We start from the raw sequence: 18,696 nt of genomic DNA, 5'->3' as shown, positions 1-18,696 counted from the left end.
CACATTTTAATATACTTACATATTTCTTTTAAATATTTTGACTGCATATATAGGGTGTCCACAAAGTCCTGCTACCATTACAATGAAACATACTGTAGCTCCTAAACTATATGAGATAAAGACATGCGGTTTTTTGCAACGTGTTCTACAGCTCTCAAAGTTTTAATGAGTAGTGGTATTTTTTTGTTGTTATTATTATTATTATTATTATATATATATATATATATATATATATATTTTTTTTTTTGATTTTGCAGATTATGTTGTGAGGGACCTTTTGGATAGACATTCCCTGGCAACCGCGCTCCCCTGATATCACCCCCTTGGATTTTTTTCCTTTGGGGGTATGTCAAGGATCGTGTCTACGAAACCCCTGTTCCAGATATTGTCACACTTCGTACACGGATTGCAGACGTTCTCGAACAGGTTGATGCTGCTATGCTGCAGCATGTATGGATGGAGATCGAATACCATCTCGACGTCCTGAGGGCAACTAACGGGGCGCATGTGGAAGTGTTGTAATTGTAAATAAAACTTTGAGAGCTGTAGATCATGTTGCAAAAAACTGCATGTATTTATCTCATATAGTTTAGGAGTTAAGTTTCATCCTAACGGTAGCAGGACTTTGTGGACACCCTGTATATCTGGACCTTAGTCATTATTATTGCACAACAATTACAGCTTTAGTGAATATAATTGTTTATAATCAGATCAGTTTACAAAATATGGCTACAACCTATAATCTTCTGTGATATTGTATGACATAATTTGATAAATGAATACCTTTCCTGTAAGCATTGTTAATGTAACAATACTAGTGACTACAAATTCTATGATAAGGCAGAAACAATAATGGAAACACTGTTCTGAAATCTCAATGAAATAGACCAGTCTGATTAATGAAGAATAAAATGAAGTCTTAAAAATATTTAAGGTATCTTCAATTTTAATCAACAAATATTGATTCAAAATTTATCCAACATACAGATTACAGAGCTTATATGCAGCCCTAGACTCAAGAAGAGCTTCAGCAAAATCAAAATAAAATTACTACAGTCCAACAGAATGAAGGAATTTATAATAATATATTGAAATTTACCTGAAGTTATTGAATATGTTATTTTAGCATTTTCTCCTCTGTCCCTATCAATTGCATAGACCTGAACAACTGCAGTCCCTATAGAAGCTGTTTCATATACTTTTCCTTGAATGATGTCGTTTGTGAATTCTGGTGCATGGTCATTGTGGTCATGCACAGTGATCACCACCCTTGCATAATTGCGTTTTGCGGGCGTTCCTTGATCTTTCACCATCACCGTCAAGACATGCTCTTCAATTGTTTCCCTGCAATATAACAGACATTTGTAATTTCTGCACGTACTATCTCGCTCGTCATATAACACCAGTGCTCAAAGTGGAAATTGATAACGGGCAGGAATGCTTGGTCGAGTTTGGGGATGGGAAGGGGATGCTTATGCAAATTATCCTGCTTCATGAAAAATGTTCTTACTCCACTTTGAGCACTGTAGAACACGTAAATTGCTATATCTGCAAGATCAAAATTTCGTAGTTTTTAACATCTATTTGCATTTGGCAAATATCAACACATATTTAATGAATACAAATTGACTGTTCAATTATACTATTGCAAAATGGCTGTAGTGAAACCTCAATTTCATGTTATTCCATTTTATATTTTCCCACATTATACATTCAATCTTATTGGTCACAACAGATAAAATTTTCCTGTATTTTATTCTTTTCATCAGGGTCCCCTGAGCAATGTAAAACTGATGTTCCACCATTCCATTATTAAAACAGAGTTTTTCATATTGCAAGTACAGGATATATTTCAAAATACATATTGATGAACAATTCTGGACTTATTATGCACAGGAGTAATTTTTGGAGCTTACCCTAATATTGGGATTTTTTTTAAAAATTAGAAGTTGTCTTTTCTCTAATATGTTTTGTGAGCATGACAGGAAAAAATATGTAATTTGACTTTTCTTGGCAGCAAGTATTGTTTTGTTACTTACGCGATTATATACACTCCTCACAGAAAGTTTGTAATATTGTTATATTAGGCAATAGGTGATAGGCACGGTGGCGAAAAGAGGAGAATGTCCACCAGACAGATACCATGTGTTGTTGCATTAAAAGGCCATGTTATTGCCAACCTATTGTCTAACATAACAATATTCCAAACTTTTTGTGAGGAGTGTATTATCTGTTCTGTGTCTCAAATACATTGTTCAAGCTCTTTAAAACATACAGAAATGTGACCAGAAAATGCTGCATAATGAAAAGATCCTTAAAATACTGAACACACACTTTTTTAAGTATAAGTTCGCATGCTTACATGTCTAGAGAAATAGATAATAACATATATACTGTTTCCAAAACTTACCTATCTAACTTTTCTATCAAAGATACGGTACCCTTCATGGAATCTACCCTAAAAATTGAGAGCGAAGCAGGATTTCTTGCAGCATGCAGGCTGTAAAACACTTTCTTATCTTCATCTGCATCTGTCGCCACTAATTGTAAAATCTCAGTCTCGGGTTCCACATTTTCAGATATCTCTACCCTATATATGTTCTCTGAAAACACTGGTCTATGGTCGTTAATGTCAATCACAGAAACAAAGAGCTGAAAAACAATAGACAACAGTTTAATTGACGTTATTAATTAAGTAGTGTTACAATTTGAATATACAATAAAAAACATTCAAAATTAAAAGGCAGGATGAGCATATGTTCAAAGCAAATATCATGAACTTTAAATGTTAATAGTAAAACTTTTATTGGCAGGTTTGTGTTTAGATGTGCATAAATTTTATTTAGTACCAAAATATTATCTTTCTTATCTCGAATTGTTTATGTTTTCGGCTACACCTGGGTGGTGGTGCTGCCACCTGTGGGTTCTCAGGAACACCCTTGTTTTCTGTCAGGGTTCCAACCCCCTTAGCCTTTCTGATCCCTCCAGGCCCACAAGGCAGTGGGGGCAAACACTTATGGTGGTGTTTATTCACCATGACTCAAGGCTGTCGATGGTATCTGTGGTATATGCTGAGTATGTCCATGCCACTGGACATCCTCCACACCCTGATAGCCTTGCCGACTCGGTCTGGTACTCATTTGCAGCTTCCCCTCATATCTGAGGGAGGTTTCACTATCCGCCACCTGTGACCTGTCCAGTAGCTGAGGCTTGCACTGGACAAAAGACAAAAGAAAGATGCAGGCAGTGGAGATGCAATTTTTAAGGAGTATATTGGGGAATACTAGAAGGGATAGAATAAGGAATGAGATCCAACAGACAGTGGGTGTGGTGAAACTTCAGGACAGGATAGATCAGGCACAGATGAGGTGATTCGGACACATGAATAGGATGGATGCAGAAAGACTACCAGTAAGAGCTTACCATGCACAAGGAGTGGGAATAAGGCCAAGGGGGAGACCAAGATGTCGATGGAAAGAGCAGATAGTGGAGAGTGTTAGGAGAAGAGGACAAGATTGGAACACCGTGGAAAGACAGGAGTGATGAAAGACCAGGAAAAAATGGAGAGGCTTGACTTCTATGCCGACTCAGCCAGAGGCAGGAAATGGCGAAGGAAGATGATGACCAAAATATTAAATATATATAAAACTTGAAAATCGACAAGAAAACATACCTGCGTGAAAATTGTATGAACCCCATCTGTAACACTTATTGTCAAGTTGTACTCATGTTGAGTTTCCCAGTCCAGCTTCTTCGCAAGTAAGACATTTCCTTTGTCACGGCCAATAAAAAATTCATCTTTATCATTGCCTCCTGTAATTACAATAACATATAAATTACTAAAAATAAAAATTACTTAATGGTACATTCGCAGCCAACTGAAAGATTAAGTTTCACATTGGGATTCCGTTTACAGACAGATATATTAACTAAAGCAATTCTCGAATCTTTCCTGGTGAGGAATAATGAATGGATTCTGTATCAACCATCATGTGAGTTCTGGAGATGTTTCCAAGCTTTCAAGCACTAACGTCACTCTCATCTTCAAGTGAAATGTTACTTCTACCCTCAGATGAGAGTGACATTAGCGCTCAAAAGCTTAAAAACCTCTCCAAAACCCACATGATTTAAGCCCAAGGTAATCTATTCATTAAATGTATTAACTAGGAATTGTAGCTTTCCTGGCGATGTGATTTGAACAAGTGTTCTCAGGTTACCAGCCAGGCTAAATTGGTTTTAAATTCCTGATCATGAGAGCAATGTATGCGCCCGAAACGTTAGAAACTAATGCCGATTTAACCTGGCTGATAACCCGAGAACACTTGTTCGAATGTATTAACTATTGATTAAGACAAGTCCATTTGACTTCTTTCTCTTTTAGCCATATGTCAGACTACTTTGGGTACATGACTTGCATCAAATCTTACTACAGCACTTTTCAGATCAGGGTAGACACATTCTGCACATTACCAGGTGTGCCGGTTAATAATTCTTAATTGAGCCGAAAGAAAACAAGTGTATCTGGGGAGAAAGGTAACAAATGCTTTATTCAAAGTATGCACCATCGCTAGCTATACATTTTGCCCATCTGTCCATCAAATTGTGGATGCCCTACAAGAAAAATCGTTCACATTTTGAGGTGATCCAGTCAGCAAGCCATTGTTCAACATCTTCGTAATTGTTGAAGTGTTGCTGGGAAAGTGAGTGACACATCGATGAAAACAAGTGGTAGTCCGAAGGGGCTAAGTCTGGTGTGTATGGCGGGTGGGGCAAAAATTCCCAGCCAAGTGCAGAAATGGTGTCTCTGACGCCTTTCGCTGCGTGTGATGAGGCGTTGTCGTGCTGCAAAATCACTTTTCCGTGTCTTGTCACCCAATCTGGATCTTTCCCATGGCATGAAGACGATCAGATATGGTTTGGCGACCAACATTTAACTTCTCTGCCAGTTGTTGCTGCGTTTGCTTATCGTCTTCGTCCAACACTGCTTGCAATTCGGCATCTTGGAATTTTTTTGGCTGGCCCGGGCGATCTTTGTCTTTCAAGTCGAAATCACCACTTTTGAATCGTCCAAACCAATGCACACACGCATCTTGCATTAGAACATTGTCACTGTACATTTACACAAGGATACGATGGCTTTCACTAGCATTTTTCTTTTGATTGAACAAGAAAAGCAGGACGTGCCACACATGCTCCTTATTTGGTTTGAAGGTCGACATGTTTACCACACACACTCAATATCACAATCACTCGCACTCGGTTGCACATCCACGGCGTTTTGACAGGTACTGTCCTGGCAACACACTGACGTAACAGTTGAGACTGTGCAAAAACCCTTGCTTCCAGCACCATCCAGCGACGAAATTAAGAATTATTAACCAGCACACCTGGTATTTCCTTGGTCAGCAGTAAAAAATCTTCACTTTAAAAGAACAAAGCAGCACGATTAAAATACACCTTGCAAAATCTGATATTTCAGCACCTTCTTCTTGTTATCAACAGGTAGGAAAAAATAATACCAGGTGTTTCATAAATACTGGAGGGGTTACAAATATTTATTGCAAGTTTTGGTTTGGTTTGGTTTGGTTTGAGGTTTTTAGTCCACTTTATGCACAGTAAGGTTAATCGGGACTGGACCTACAGTTTAAAGTGGGATCCGAACCACTTGTGCCTCCACCAGGTATCGAACCCGGGACCCCTTGATTACAAGGCAATGACGCTACCACTGCACCATGGGGGAGGCCCATTTATTGCAAGTAAACCATTGAACTTTTGTTAATGAAACCGGTCCAGAATGAACGAGGAACTTAAACAGTTTTTTTTTAAACACCTACAAATGTTCAATGTATGCATCACAGGTGACACAGCATGCATCAACATGATAGGAATGCAAACAGTTTGTGTGTGCATGTTTGGTTAAGCTGTGAGTTCATATCTCTGCCACTAGGTCACACTCAAATCACTCCCAGGGTTTTGTGCAATGTTTTGGTCCCCAAGATTATGGGACCTTACACCGTGTGACTTCTTTTTGGTGGTGTTTCATCAAAGACAGGGCATTCGTCTCGCTGATGCCGTGTGATATTGCAGCCCTAAGGGAGCGTATCATCACAGCGATAGACACTATCAACAGGCCCATGTTGATGCGAGTGTTTCAAGAAGTAGACTATCGTGTTTATGCATGCTGTGTCACCCAGGGCCGTATTTAGGATCTATAGACCCCTAGGCTGAACCTGTGGTGCAGGACCTGCCAGGGGAAAATTTTTTTGAAAATAATACAATATTTCAATTGAAAATAATATTTTAATTTTAAAAATAACATTGTATTTAAGTAAACATGTTAGGCAATTTTTTTGAAAATAATATATCAATTGAAAATAATATTTTTATTTTAAAAATAACATATTGTAATTTTAAATAAACATGTTAGGCAAATGCAAGATAAAAAAAAAAGGAATGTAACAAACAAGCAAATTTTACTTATATTTAATTCAGATACAGTACTTTTCCAAACAATCAGACTTATAATGAAAGTGTCAAATAATCTTAGTGGCTAATTGGTTTTTGCCTACACTTCATACTAATAAAGCTACTTATAATATCTCCATAACTTAGTTGTCTTAAAATATAACTTTCAATGCTGAGCAAAGCCAAAATGTTGAGCCTGTCTTCTACGGATGTGCCGAAGCTGATTACAGATGTATGAAAATCGGCAGAAATTGACATATCGGTATCAGTATCGGCATTGGCAAAAATCCGATATCTAAACATGTACAGATTTACCTTCTAATAAGATTTATATATTAATTTTGTAAGATTTATTGAAAATTAGGTTATGATTTTTCATCATTTGTAGAGTTTTTGTAATAAAATTATTGCAAACTCTTATTCAGAGGATCATCCTACTTCAAAATCAGAAATAAAACAGTACATTGCTGAACCAACTATTCCACGTGACCAGGATCCGCTGTTGTATTGGAAATTCGAGAGTGAGTATCCAAACCTGAAGCAAGTGGTGAGAAAATACTTAGGCATACCTGTTTCTGAAGTTCAATCTGCCAGCATTAAATTTACAACATTAAGAACAAGAATGAACAAAATGAAGAATTCACTTTGCATTTCAAAGAACTGCTTGTGTACTAATGTTAAATCTCTTCTGAATCTATGTTCTTCTTACAGGTTTACATAACCACTTTTTTTTTTTAGATGCAAATGTATCCAATAGAAATATACATAGCAAATTTATTTTTGTCATGCTGAAAATAACATCCCATTTCTGTTGAATAATTTTATGTATCGGAATCGGTTAAATATCGGCATCTGTATCGGTTCCAAAAATTATCGGTGAGTACATCGGCATCGGTAAATTTTCAGCTTCTTCACATCCCTACTGTCTTCTAACATGGAGGTTCGAAGCCTGTTTTTGATCAACTTCAATTTTGAAAATGACCTTTCTCCACTGCTGTTTGCGACCATAAGTGACAGGTGCATTTTTAGAGGAAAACAATCTTTGACGTTTTTCTTTTCTAGGAGTAGTTTATACATCCACCTCTCCTGACTAATGACTTTTTCATTTTCCTCATCTTTTTGAAACTCATGGTAAAAAGCCTTGAACTGAATCAGGTCATTTCCCAATTGATCCTCTAGGTCGATTTTCTTTGTAGTGCGGGCCCATAGGCTGCAGCCTAGATAGCCTGCACGTAAATGCGGCCCTGGTGTCACCCATGGTGCATACATTGAACATTTGTAGGTGCTGAAGGAAACTGTTTGAGTTCCTCATTCGTTCTGGACTGGTTTCATTGACGTAAGTTCAATATTTGACTTGCAATAAATATTTGTAACTCCAGCATACTGGAGCCCATTTGAAGCATCGGATTGAGGAGAAACTTGGTAGAGAGGCTATGAAGACCATAGGGAAGTGAACACTGTAAAAAAGAATAGTTCATATTTTCACCACCAGGCTGAAATCTGGTGCACAGTGAACAAATCCCAGGAAATGCTTCGTGAGACCATTGATAATGCTGTCTTATGCTTCCAAAACTTCATTCACATTGACTGGGTGCATACTGAACCCTGCTGTACTGACATACTCAAATTACGGGCTGTTATTACTCCAGCACCTCAGTGCCACCTGGTGGTGAAAATATCAACATTTTTTTTTCCTGTCGGCATTCACTTCCCCATGGTCTCCATAGCATCTCTACCAAGTTTCACTGCAATTTGATGTTTCAAAACAGACTCAAGAGCGATCTGAAAAGGGAAGCGTTAATTGTAGCCACCCAATAGAAGAACTTTTCCATGTCGGTGAGAAAGTTTATTAACAAAGTACAACCAATGATCAGCAGCCCACTCTACGTATGATCAAAGCTACGTAAACATAATAATTATAATGAAAGAGTGATGGCCCAATAGGTAAGGCATATGACCGACTGTCACACAGGAGACCTGGTTTTGATTCACATGATCTAAGGTCAGAATTTTTCCAACCTTGTCTCTGCATAAACTGGATAAAGGGTTCACACAATATTTAATTAATTGGTACCTTTGATGCTAAAGGTGACTGGAGCCATCACCTCAAAATGGCAGAGATTGTGACTGGTGCCCTACCTCAACATCTCCCTATGTGCCTTCTTGGCTTACTTTGTGTAAATTTAGTTGTTCAGGAGCAGCCAGTGGACAATGAATCAGAAATGCCTGATCAACTATAACTAAAAGTTATACACAACACCATTTTGTATCCACACAATATGACGTTGATACTAATATGCAAACATTAACTTTGATATAATTCTTGAAGCTTTCCTGGCAGCGAATACTGAAGAGGTTTGCTCGGGCAATCAACAAGGTGATCACCTGGCTGATTGCCTGAGAAAACCTATTCATTAACTTTACTCTAACAACAGAATGTTACGTTTAGGCCGTCGCTGGCTTAAACTGCTTGGCTGCGAGAGGATGTGTGTATGAAGAATGGAATAAATTATGTTCATTGCCCTTTACCAATATTTAATAGAATCTGCACAGGTGATGGAGGATGATCACGCACGAGCTAGCAAGATATCTAATCACTGATAATAATAAACCCAAAGTGTCACCACTGTACCTGGTTTCCGTCATGGTTCCTAGGCTGAGTCACAACGTGGCACTGGGTCGATCCATCGAAGGTGTCTTTACTGGGTTTGCCCAAACCTTTTAAACGGACCGACTTAACACTGCACTCCCAACACACTTCGTGCTTCGCTCACTCCTTTTTGCGACCTCTCGTCACCCGGGAGCTGGCTGGCATTTTTGTGATGACATAGCATTTTATTTCCGGCTCGTGACAATGACAATGTGATATCAATCCTTAGAACTGTGAGCTTGATTTAGTCCTTAGACCGATTTAGATTTAGTTACATTATCAGAAAGCTCTTCATGTAATTACCCTTACGAAGATGTGTTTAATGATCTACATAATAAATTGACTACATGTACACACAAATGCCTCACAGGTGCACCATACCATACACATGCACAAATACACACATTTTCAATGGGGGAAAAAATGTTCTATTTTCAGACATAAACATATGCAGTAGGATACACATGCACTGTTTCCATGAAAGTAACATTTACACTAAAAATTGTTGCAGCGAGTTAACAGCTAAATTTAGGTAAGACAAGAATTTACTTTAAATATATTTACATATCTGCACTGTATGCAAGCTGTTTAGAAAAATTTAATGCAACGTTCAGTATTGTCAGGCATATACAATACATTCAACAATCAAGTATATTATGGTTAACACACAATTTATTTTAGAACTATATGAAATTACAAAAAAAGAAAAGAAAAAAAAAAGATGTGTTTTGTTACAGAGAATTAAATATTCTAGACTGAACACATAAAACAGAAAATGTTCCATGTACATACTTAATATTGTTAATGAGTCTGTAATTACATGAAGGCAGCTTTCTGGTTGGTTCTGAAGCTTGTCAATGCAAACTAGAAAACCTCAAGATCCAGACTTCTTTTTTTAAAAAATAAACAAACCCACAGTTTGAGTTTCTATCTATGTAACTAACACAAAATGCAATTGCATTGCCCAGATACCAGATTTTAAAAACACAAGAATAACATGTTTTCCTGAAGCTGGATATAAACTTACCAACAATGTCATACCACAGTGCATCTCCATCTTCATCCTCTGCTTGAATCAATGCCACCAAATACCCTATTCCATCACTCTCCGTTATCTCTGCATGTTGATACGCATTCCTTACTTTCGGTGGGTGAGCAGACGTTTTGGGAATGCTTACCACTTGGAGAGAGACTCTTGTGGTCGAACTTCGTTGAGGTTGTCCATTATCCATTGCTCGGATCTGGAAAACAAAAATGTGAAAATTATATTCACAGCGTGTCTCAAGAGGGGCAGATTAAAGTCATGAGAAAATGCAACGGAGAAGGAATTAAAGCTGGTCAGTTATTGAAAAAAAAAAAAGAAAAAAAAAAGAGGTTTTATAATGTGATCATAAAACTTAACTCCAAGGTGCAATAGCCCTCTATGGGCCACGACCCGCCAAGTGACTTTTTTACTGGGAGGTACATGGTCAGTGCATCGAGTCCTAGAGCTGCTGTTCTCACCGGAGCACACTACATTTTCTTTTCAAGTAGTTTCCCAATTGTCTCCATGATGCTGGATTAAAGTGAAATTTTGGGGGACTCCTACCAGGAATCGAACCCAGAACTGGCTATGTGAGAGCTCGATAATAAAAAAACAAAGACATGTGATAGTTTTGAAGTGGAAATTAATAAGTATTGACCATGATCCTAAAGGGTTACTTTGGGGTAAATTTTAGAAAGCCGCAACACATGTATCAAACAAGATTCGTACTTGCAAATACTAACTTTGTTGGTAGTGAAATGATAGTCCTGTAGACTGATGTCTATTTATGTGGATTTTAAATATTTTCATACATATCAGGCTTGAGAATTGTACTTTTATCACATACCAAAAATCTATCGTGGGAAATCATTGTAACATGTCCGATTGTTCTGGTAAAAAAAATATCGGCCAAAATTCTGCATGCATCTTTCCCTTCATTGGTTCAACTCAGGCCATAAGGAAGCCTGCTCCACTCTGCCTTTCCCCTCTACGTGGGAGTACGATGCACAGGAGTCACAGGCTCTTTTGTCTGTGGTTCCACTATAACATAATTAGTTTCACATTTAGTCTTTCTGTGTTAGTACTCAGGAGTCAGATGTCACTCATCAAGAACAAAACAAGAATAATACTGAACTATGAAAGGTATGTGATTTTCTCTCTGAATATGTTGGAAAGCAAGAAGACATCATTGTAAACTTTTGAACACACAGCTACATGTAATGTTTTAATTCTGGCTGTTAAACTCTTGAACAGTTTCATACATAACAGAAGAATGCATAATTAAAGAAAATGCAAAAATAAAAATAGTGAAAAAATATAACTCTTCAGCAATTTATTTTACATCACAATGAATGCATGTTGTATTAAACAAAAGGGAAAATTAACCCTTCACCTGTACACATATATTTTTGTTTGAGCAAAACAAAACCTGGTATGTACACCAGGGTCTGACAGACCCTGTCACTATATTGCATCTTTGAATTGTCATAAATGAATATAATATGCGGAAAATGTGCTAGAATACTGTTGAAATCACAACTATGTTAATGCTGAACATTAAATCAATAATTAAACAATAGAAGTAGATTTCAGTACACAAAATATTGTAACTCACTCTGTACAGCAGGGTCTGACAGACCCTGTGAGATGCAACAGAAAGTTAAATGAATCACAGTTGTACTATTTCAAGCTGCACTTCCCTGCTAACACCTCGGACTCCAAACTGAATCTACAAATATGCAACAATGGCCTATATTGTCTAGTGCACACAGAAATATATTAATGGTACAGGGTCTCCTAGACCCTAGTGTACAGGCAGAGGGTTAACTAAAACTTGAATGCATATGAAGCATTGTATATCACTACAAACAACCCCCTTTTTTTCTAGGAGTATGCTGTGCAGTCACTCCCTCGCCCCTTGTTGATGATCACAATTAATTCCATTTGGGTTCATACAGTTTTCAATGCTCTACTTATAAAGAGTATCAGGACCTTTCACCTAGAAAATAAAGCACTAACTAGAAAAACATAGTTACAAAATTAAAATCAAAACATGGAAAATTGAACATTACCACTAGGTCATACTCCTGTCCTCCTTGGAAGCCCCGCTGAGAATAGACCACCCCAGTTTTAGGATGAATCTTGAATTTTCCTTTTCCACGACCAGATTTGATGCTGTAGTCAATATCACCATTTGGACCAACATCCTGGTCATAAGCCAAAACCTAGACAAACATTAAATAATATTATTATGTTTGCAAATATGTCTAACTTTTAAAAAAAAATGCTGTTCCACACTACAAACAAACAAGTACACACAAACAGCAAAACACAAGTGTAAAAACCTAATGGATATATATATATATATGCATTAAAATGTTATGAATGAATACTTTTTAAGATTTGAGTAAAACTACCATACAACTCAAACAATTATAATAAAGATATCACCAGGCATAAAAGACTTATAATTCTTTCCATAATGTACTGAATACTTCTGATGTAGGTAAAACACAACATTAACACATTCCATATCCAACATTCCCACACACAATGCATTTTAGACTTTCCGATGCAGCTACGTTTAACAAGGGAGTTTAAAGTTTTATTTTTATATGGTAATGATAAGGCCAAGGCATATTTTAAGGTATACATTAACATACATGATCATCAGGGTCTATGTGCAAAAAAATCCTTGCAAATATATCGTTTCCAAAGCCACAACCAACTGCATGCAAAATATGAACCCCAGGCAAATTCCATACAACTTTTCTAGCATACGTTAAAATATGTATATATATCCAAACCAATGCAAACTGTAAAATGGTTCCTTACCCTGAACAATGGATCTCCAGTAAGACTGTCAGGCTCAAAACTCTCCCATGTTCCGTTTTCAAGTAAGGAATCAAAACCCAGCTCGAGTTCCCCTGTGCCATTCTGTGGCATAAAGAGAATTCTAGATTGGTGTTCCACTATACTATCTGTATTTTTTCATTTCTCATGTAAAAAATATTACAGAACAGAACAGGAAGCCAAATAAAGTTATAATACAATATATATGTTTTTTTTGTTAAAAGGAAACGAGTTTATTGCCACAGCACCATTAAGTTTCAGTGAATACCTAGAATGAATTCTGATTCTCAAAAAATGCACAGTAAGTTTCTTTTCCAACAGGGACAAAGACAATTAGTCATTTGTTACAAAAATGTTTCCCATGTAAACAAAAATGCACAAAGCACTTTACTAACATGAGTAGGGGAGGAGTTACGGATGCTAACATTCTATCAAATTTCTTAGGGAATGATTACAATTCTCACAAAACAAGTCAATACAACTTTCTTGGTCACATATTGTAATTCATTCCACCATTAATGTTATTATCTTCAAGAGAGTTTGAAAGGGGGTCTACACAACTGTGCACATATTGTATTTCGCTGCATAATCGTCGCAGCCTTTTTTTTTCAGTACAAAAATTGGTTTATAACCTTTCATCGTATAATTGTCATGTCAGATAACTAAACCAATGATGACAGAAGAATAAATGCATAAGTCCGTACTTTTGTAACACTGTAGTAAAATTTCTCAAGGGTAGTATTTCGACTATAAGATACAAATCATTAATAAATGATGTGTTAACTTTTTTAAAAAAAGAAGAAAAATGTTTGCTAAACTGTCATGAAAAAATTGTGTATTGATTTAGATTATTCAATTTTTACTATATTCACGAGTATTCCAAGCATCCTATCTTGTACCAAAGACAGTTTACCTAATAATAAATGATTTTTAAGTACTGATAATACTGGTACTTTCTTTTATTTTAAAAAAGCTCTGCATAATAGTCGCATCCCAATTTTTTGCAAGTAAATTTGGCATAAAATCTGCAACGATTATGCAGGAAAAAATGACATACACATCTCATTTGTAGTGACCTATGTTCAGTTCTTGTGAAGTGGCATGAAATAACAAACAAATAGTTACTTTCAGAACATGAGGCTGATTTCACTACTTCCCAGTGAAAAGATGAAAAGTTTATGAATTTTGGCACACTACACCTACAGTTAAATGTTGGACCAAATGACGTCCTTTGGTTGTAACTAAGCAACAACTAAACTATCCAGGGAGGGCAGACAGGTCTTCTAAAACATGGCGTTTAGCACAGGGGACACTCTGCTCACGTGTCTCTAGAGCCAACTCAGCCTCTGTCTAGTGCAGGTTTTCAATAACCTTTGAGATAGGGGTGAAAATCACTCCATACAACTTATAAATGTAATTGTCTTAAAACTAAAGAAAACTACATTTGCTGCCACTGATGTAAAGGCACTGCCCTCTTATTTAATTGAATATTGTAGGTAACATTGTCTTTATCTAATATATATACATGTTGATTGCATTTGTGGTAATTCTGAAGGGATATAGTTTGACCTAAATAGTATGTTAAGGCTGAATCACATGGAACTGGATTTCCAGTAGTAATTCCCTAGTTGGCGATGGACTGCCTACCTGCTAGATTGGTTTTCTAATTGCAACTGGCTTCTCTGCTAGATGCTGTGGTAATAGCCAATCAGAGTGAAAGTTTGGTCATGTAAAAGGTGACGAAAAGGGCCCATGCTTTCAGAGTGTTCGTTGTTTTTGTTTGTTCCTCAATGAAAAAAAGTAACAGAAATGAGGTGCATTTGTGTTCACTAATATTTAGGAATTTATCAATAGCAGTGGTGGCGATTAGTTGCACCCCACTTTTGCCCCCGCACTATGCTAAACCATATCTACCAGGCAAAACTAATTTGTCCTTGCCCCCTCCCCCCAGTTTTGGGACCCAATCGCCACCACTGATCCATAGCAATAAAATTTGTACACGAGAGATAATAAAAATCTTTATTATTACTATGTTATTTTATGAACGAATCCTACAAATCTCATGTATGAACACACAACAGAGTTCATTAATATTATGTTGAGTACACCTTGGCTAACATATTATCTCTCGAGCCAATTTATAGCACTAGCAGTAGCTATTCTACTACAATGTTCTTCCTCAAGTCGCTCGCCTGCGCAATGCCTTATGGAAACAAAAGTCTACCAACAAGTACAGTAAGGAGTGTCGTGTGAGGCAAAAACTAGCAAATGAGCAAGTACCACACAACTAGTCCAAGCTCAACTGGAAAATCCAGCAGGAAATCTAGCCTCATGTGATTCAGGCATAAATCATTGAAACATCATAGATACGTGCATGTTATGTAACTGTGATGTTTCATGTTGCAGAAAAAAATACTGGGATGTTACGTGCTGTGGTGGGGAGGAGGGTTCTGACTGAATTTTCCCATTTCAAAACAAAACAGCAAAATGTCCAAATGACTAGTGTCGTCTCCCAAAAAGCAATTATGTTTTATCTAGTAACAAAAAAATAAAAACTTCATTCAAAAATTATGATGATAAACACAAAAATCGTTCTCTTGTTTACGCAGCACCCACCTGAAGCAAGATGATTCCCAGCAAAAAAAAAAATAAGAACCCAGTGTAACACATAGCATTCAAGTGATGTGGTATCTTGCACCTACAGTGCATGTGAAATATAAGGCAGGCATTTATGTAAAGTGTAGTCTCATGTCTGATGGTGCATTCTTCTAAGAGCTTTAACTAATGATTCATCACACTTATATTTTTTTGTTTTTACAATTAACGTTACACAGATCACTGCTCTCATTATGTTTCCTGTGATGGGGGATTTGATTCACATGCATGGAAGGAGGAAGAGGGGGTGGGGAGAGGACGTGGGGGTGTGAACACCTGCATGCAAAGTGGTCATACTTGAGCACTTGCAGTGAACTACAGTCGTCTCGGGATAATATTGCAGTGTTGATATTTAGGCACAAAATATTTGATTTGATTTAGTTTATTTTACTCTTGGCTAATTTGCGAAGATGGGGATGAGTGATGAAATGATGACATTGATGAATGGACATTCACAAACAACCAAGCCCGAGCGGGATTCGAACCCGGAACCCTTGGCGTCACAGCACGATGTGCTAACCACTCGGCCACAGGGTCCGGCTAGGTACTAAATATACTTCACACATTTCCACAATAAGGTACATGAAAACACGATTCTGTAGACCTACTTAAAGCTGTATTATTAGAGGCTATAAATGTTATAATTTTTATACCAACAGGCACGTATAAAATATATGGCACAATTACTCAACACTTTGAGAAGCAATAATAATCACAAAATACAGTAGAATCATCCAAGTCTCTCCTGCAACAAAAGCTTGATGTTAAAGCTCAGCTGGACCTTTGGCCGATGCCAGGAAAGTTGTTCTCGAATTTTCCTCTCCTTCGAAAAACCACTATGATATTCCAAAATCTGAAAATAATTATTCGGCTTAGAATTCCTTCTAGAGCATTCATATGAATCTTTGTGTAGATTGCTTTTGCTGTTGTCCAGATATAAACAAGTAAGCCTATTAAACTATTGCAAATATCTAGATAACAGCGAAAGTAAACCACACAAAACTCCACATATATGATCTGGAAGGAATTCTAAGCGTACGTAATTTTTCGGAATTTGAAATATAGCTGTTTTCAAAAGAAGAGGAAAATCCGAAAATGTCTTTGCCAAAGGTCTGGCACAGCCTTAACGATTGAGTAACAATAAAAATAAATGTTGTTTTATGCGCCACTTCAAATGCACGATTAAACGTGCCACTTTATAAAGAACTTGTTTTGATAGCATTATCTGTTCAAATGTATTCTTTACCATGCCAATTTTTAGTGAGCAAGATCACCATCCTAAATTATCCATGGCCATGGGTTAATTTCTTGTTGTTTTCTCAATGTTGTATATATTCCTGCTACATGTAAAGTTACAATAGGTACTATTAGCATTATAATAAGAGGTCTTGAATACAGCTTGAGCTACTTGTTAGCTCACCTTAGATCATTGTGAAAATTGTAAAAATTATCACATTCATTTTTCAAAGCTTGGATTACATTGGTGCCAACACACTGCAATCTTATTCTGAGACAACCGAATAATGTGTATGTGATGTGACAATATTTAGGACAATCAAAATGTACAGAATACCTGAAATAAAGTCACCGATGCATGTACCATACTGTACAAAATTACTACATATATATAAAAGGATAAAATGTGTTACTTTAGTGATAATACTAGCTCTTACCAAAGGCCAGTGACTTTATCTTCCAGAAATTCTGTACATCGACATCTATACAGATTTCTTATGATCTTACGGTTTCTATTACAAATTAGTAAGCATGAAACATACACACCTTTCACCTCTTATGCTATGGCAGATTAGTTGACAAATTTCTAAAATAGAGTCTATACTACATGATACTGCAATGCTGTTTGGAAAGTATTGGTAAAATTGTTAAATATGCACAAAATATATTAATTTATACATAAATACAGGAATATTCTTTAATATACCAAGAAATTCTGAAAGTTTTATAATCAGAAAAATATAATAGACAAGATAGGAAAGCCAGGAAGAAGTGACAGAAATATTCACATATAGAAAGAGTATGAAATAGTTTTAATAGGAAACTAGATTAACAACCGAACATGTTGAATGGTTGAGTAATAATTCTGTTGCTGAAGTTTCTGGTTTTGAGTGCTGGCCTGAGAAAGTGTGAGTGTCCCTACATTCATTTAATCATTATTCTCATCAAGACTGCAGCTGAGATCGAGAATGTGTGGGGTCCTACCCCTGGATCCCCTAAATGTGCCTTCATGGCACAGTGAACTTTATCTTACTCTACCGTTATTCTCATCATCAATATTAGCCCAACATGGCAGAAAAGCAATGAAAAATATAGCTAATCTTGTTTAAGTACATTAATTTTTGATTACTCACAAATAATTGTACTTCGTATTTGTTTTTCAGAAAGAAGATGATAAAGAAAATAAGTGGATAAGCAGGTGCATTTTTCTTTTTGTAATATCGCATTTCATACTACTTTAACTCACAAAATTTGCATTCCTTAATTGAACTTTGTTTGAATGACAACTCTGATAAGAGAATTGAAAAATCACTTGAATGCTTGCCAGTATTTGAAAAATTAATTTTCTCTTTTATCTCTCTGTTCCCTTTATTACTATAGGATACATGATTCTCTGATTTCTGCCATGCTATTAGATTTGGAAATATACAAATGCAATCCATCACAAAGCTTTGAATTAAAATATTTCTGGCATGTTGCCCAAATAGATTGAAACATTATTATTCTGATATTGCTTGTTTCGAGCATTTCAAATATTGTGTACAAGAAGATAACAAAACACTGATTTTGGAGAGGATAAGAAGTACTTTCTATGAAAAAAATTGAGTTGCCTTGTCGAATAAATATCATACTCTTGACTGAGTATAATATTTTGTGGACAGCATTTACATGTTTACTGAACAAAAGTTAGATTCGTTATAATCATTGTAGTATTTTTATTAACAACCATCTTAGACCATGCGGTTGACTCAAAATCTTGTTACTGAAGGTTCCAGGTTCAAGTCATAGCCAGAGCCTAGATGTTCCATCGTGT

The 18,696-nt window shown here is 36.5% G+C and overlaps 1 protein-coding gene across 5 annotated transcripts in view; it reads right to left on the bottom strand.

The window, feature by feature from the left end:
• Window positions 1-18,696, bottom strand: part of kug (FAT atypical cadherin kugelei) — a 956,861-nt gene that overhangs the window by 88,324 nt on the left and 849,841 nt on the right. For 3 of the 5 annotated variants that reach the window (XM_083129471.1, XM_083129473.1, XM_083129472.1), the window contains exons 7-12: window positions 12,975-13,076; window positions 12,212-12,364; window positions 10,143-10,356; window positions 3,674-3,813; window positions 2,411-2,652; window positions 1,100-1,344 (exon numbers count right to left, since the gene is read on the bottom strand). In XM_083129471.1, coding sequence (XP_082985597.1) covers window positions 1,100-1,344; window positions 2,411-2,652; window positions 3,674-3,813; window positions 10,143-10,356; window positions 12,212-12,364; window positions 12,975-13,076 — 1,096 coding nt within the window. The remainder of the gene's footprint in view (window positions 1-1,099; window positions 1,345-2,410; window positions 2,653-3,673; window positions 3,814-10,142; window positions 10,357-12,211; window positions 12,365-12,974; window positions 13,077-18,696) is intronic. The other 2 variants (XM_083129474.1, XM_083129475.1) reach the window with 1 other exon arrangement.

Source organism: Lepisma saccharinum, chromosome 10, assembly GCF_977018435.1.
Source record: "Lepisma saccharinum chromosome 10, izLepSacc3.1, whole genome shotgun sequence".
NCBI lineage: Eukaryota > Metazoa > Arthropoda > Insecta > Zygentoma > Lepismatidae > Lepisma > Lepisma saccharinum.
Note: the sequence above shows the minus strand (reverse complement) of the source record. Positions and strands in the feature narration are given on the sequence as shown.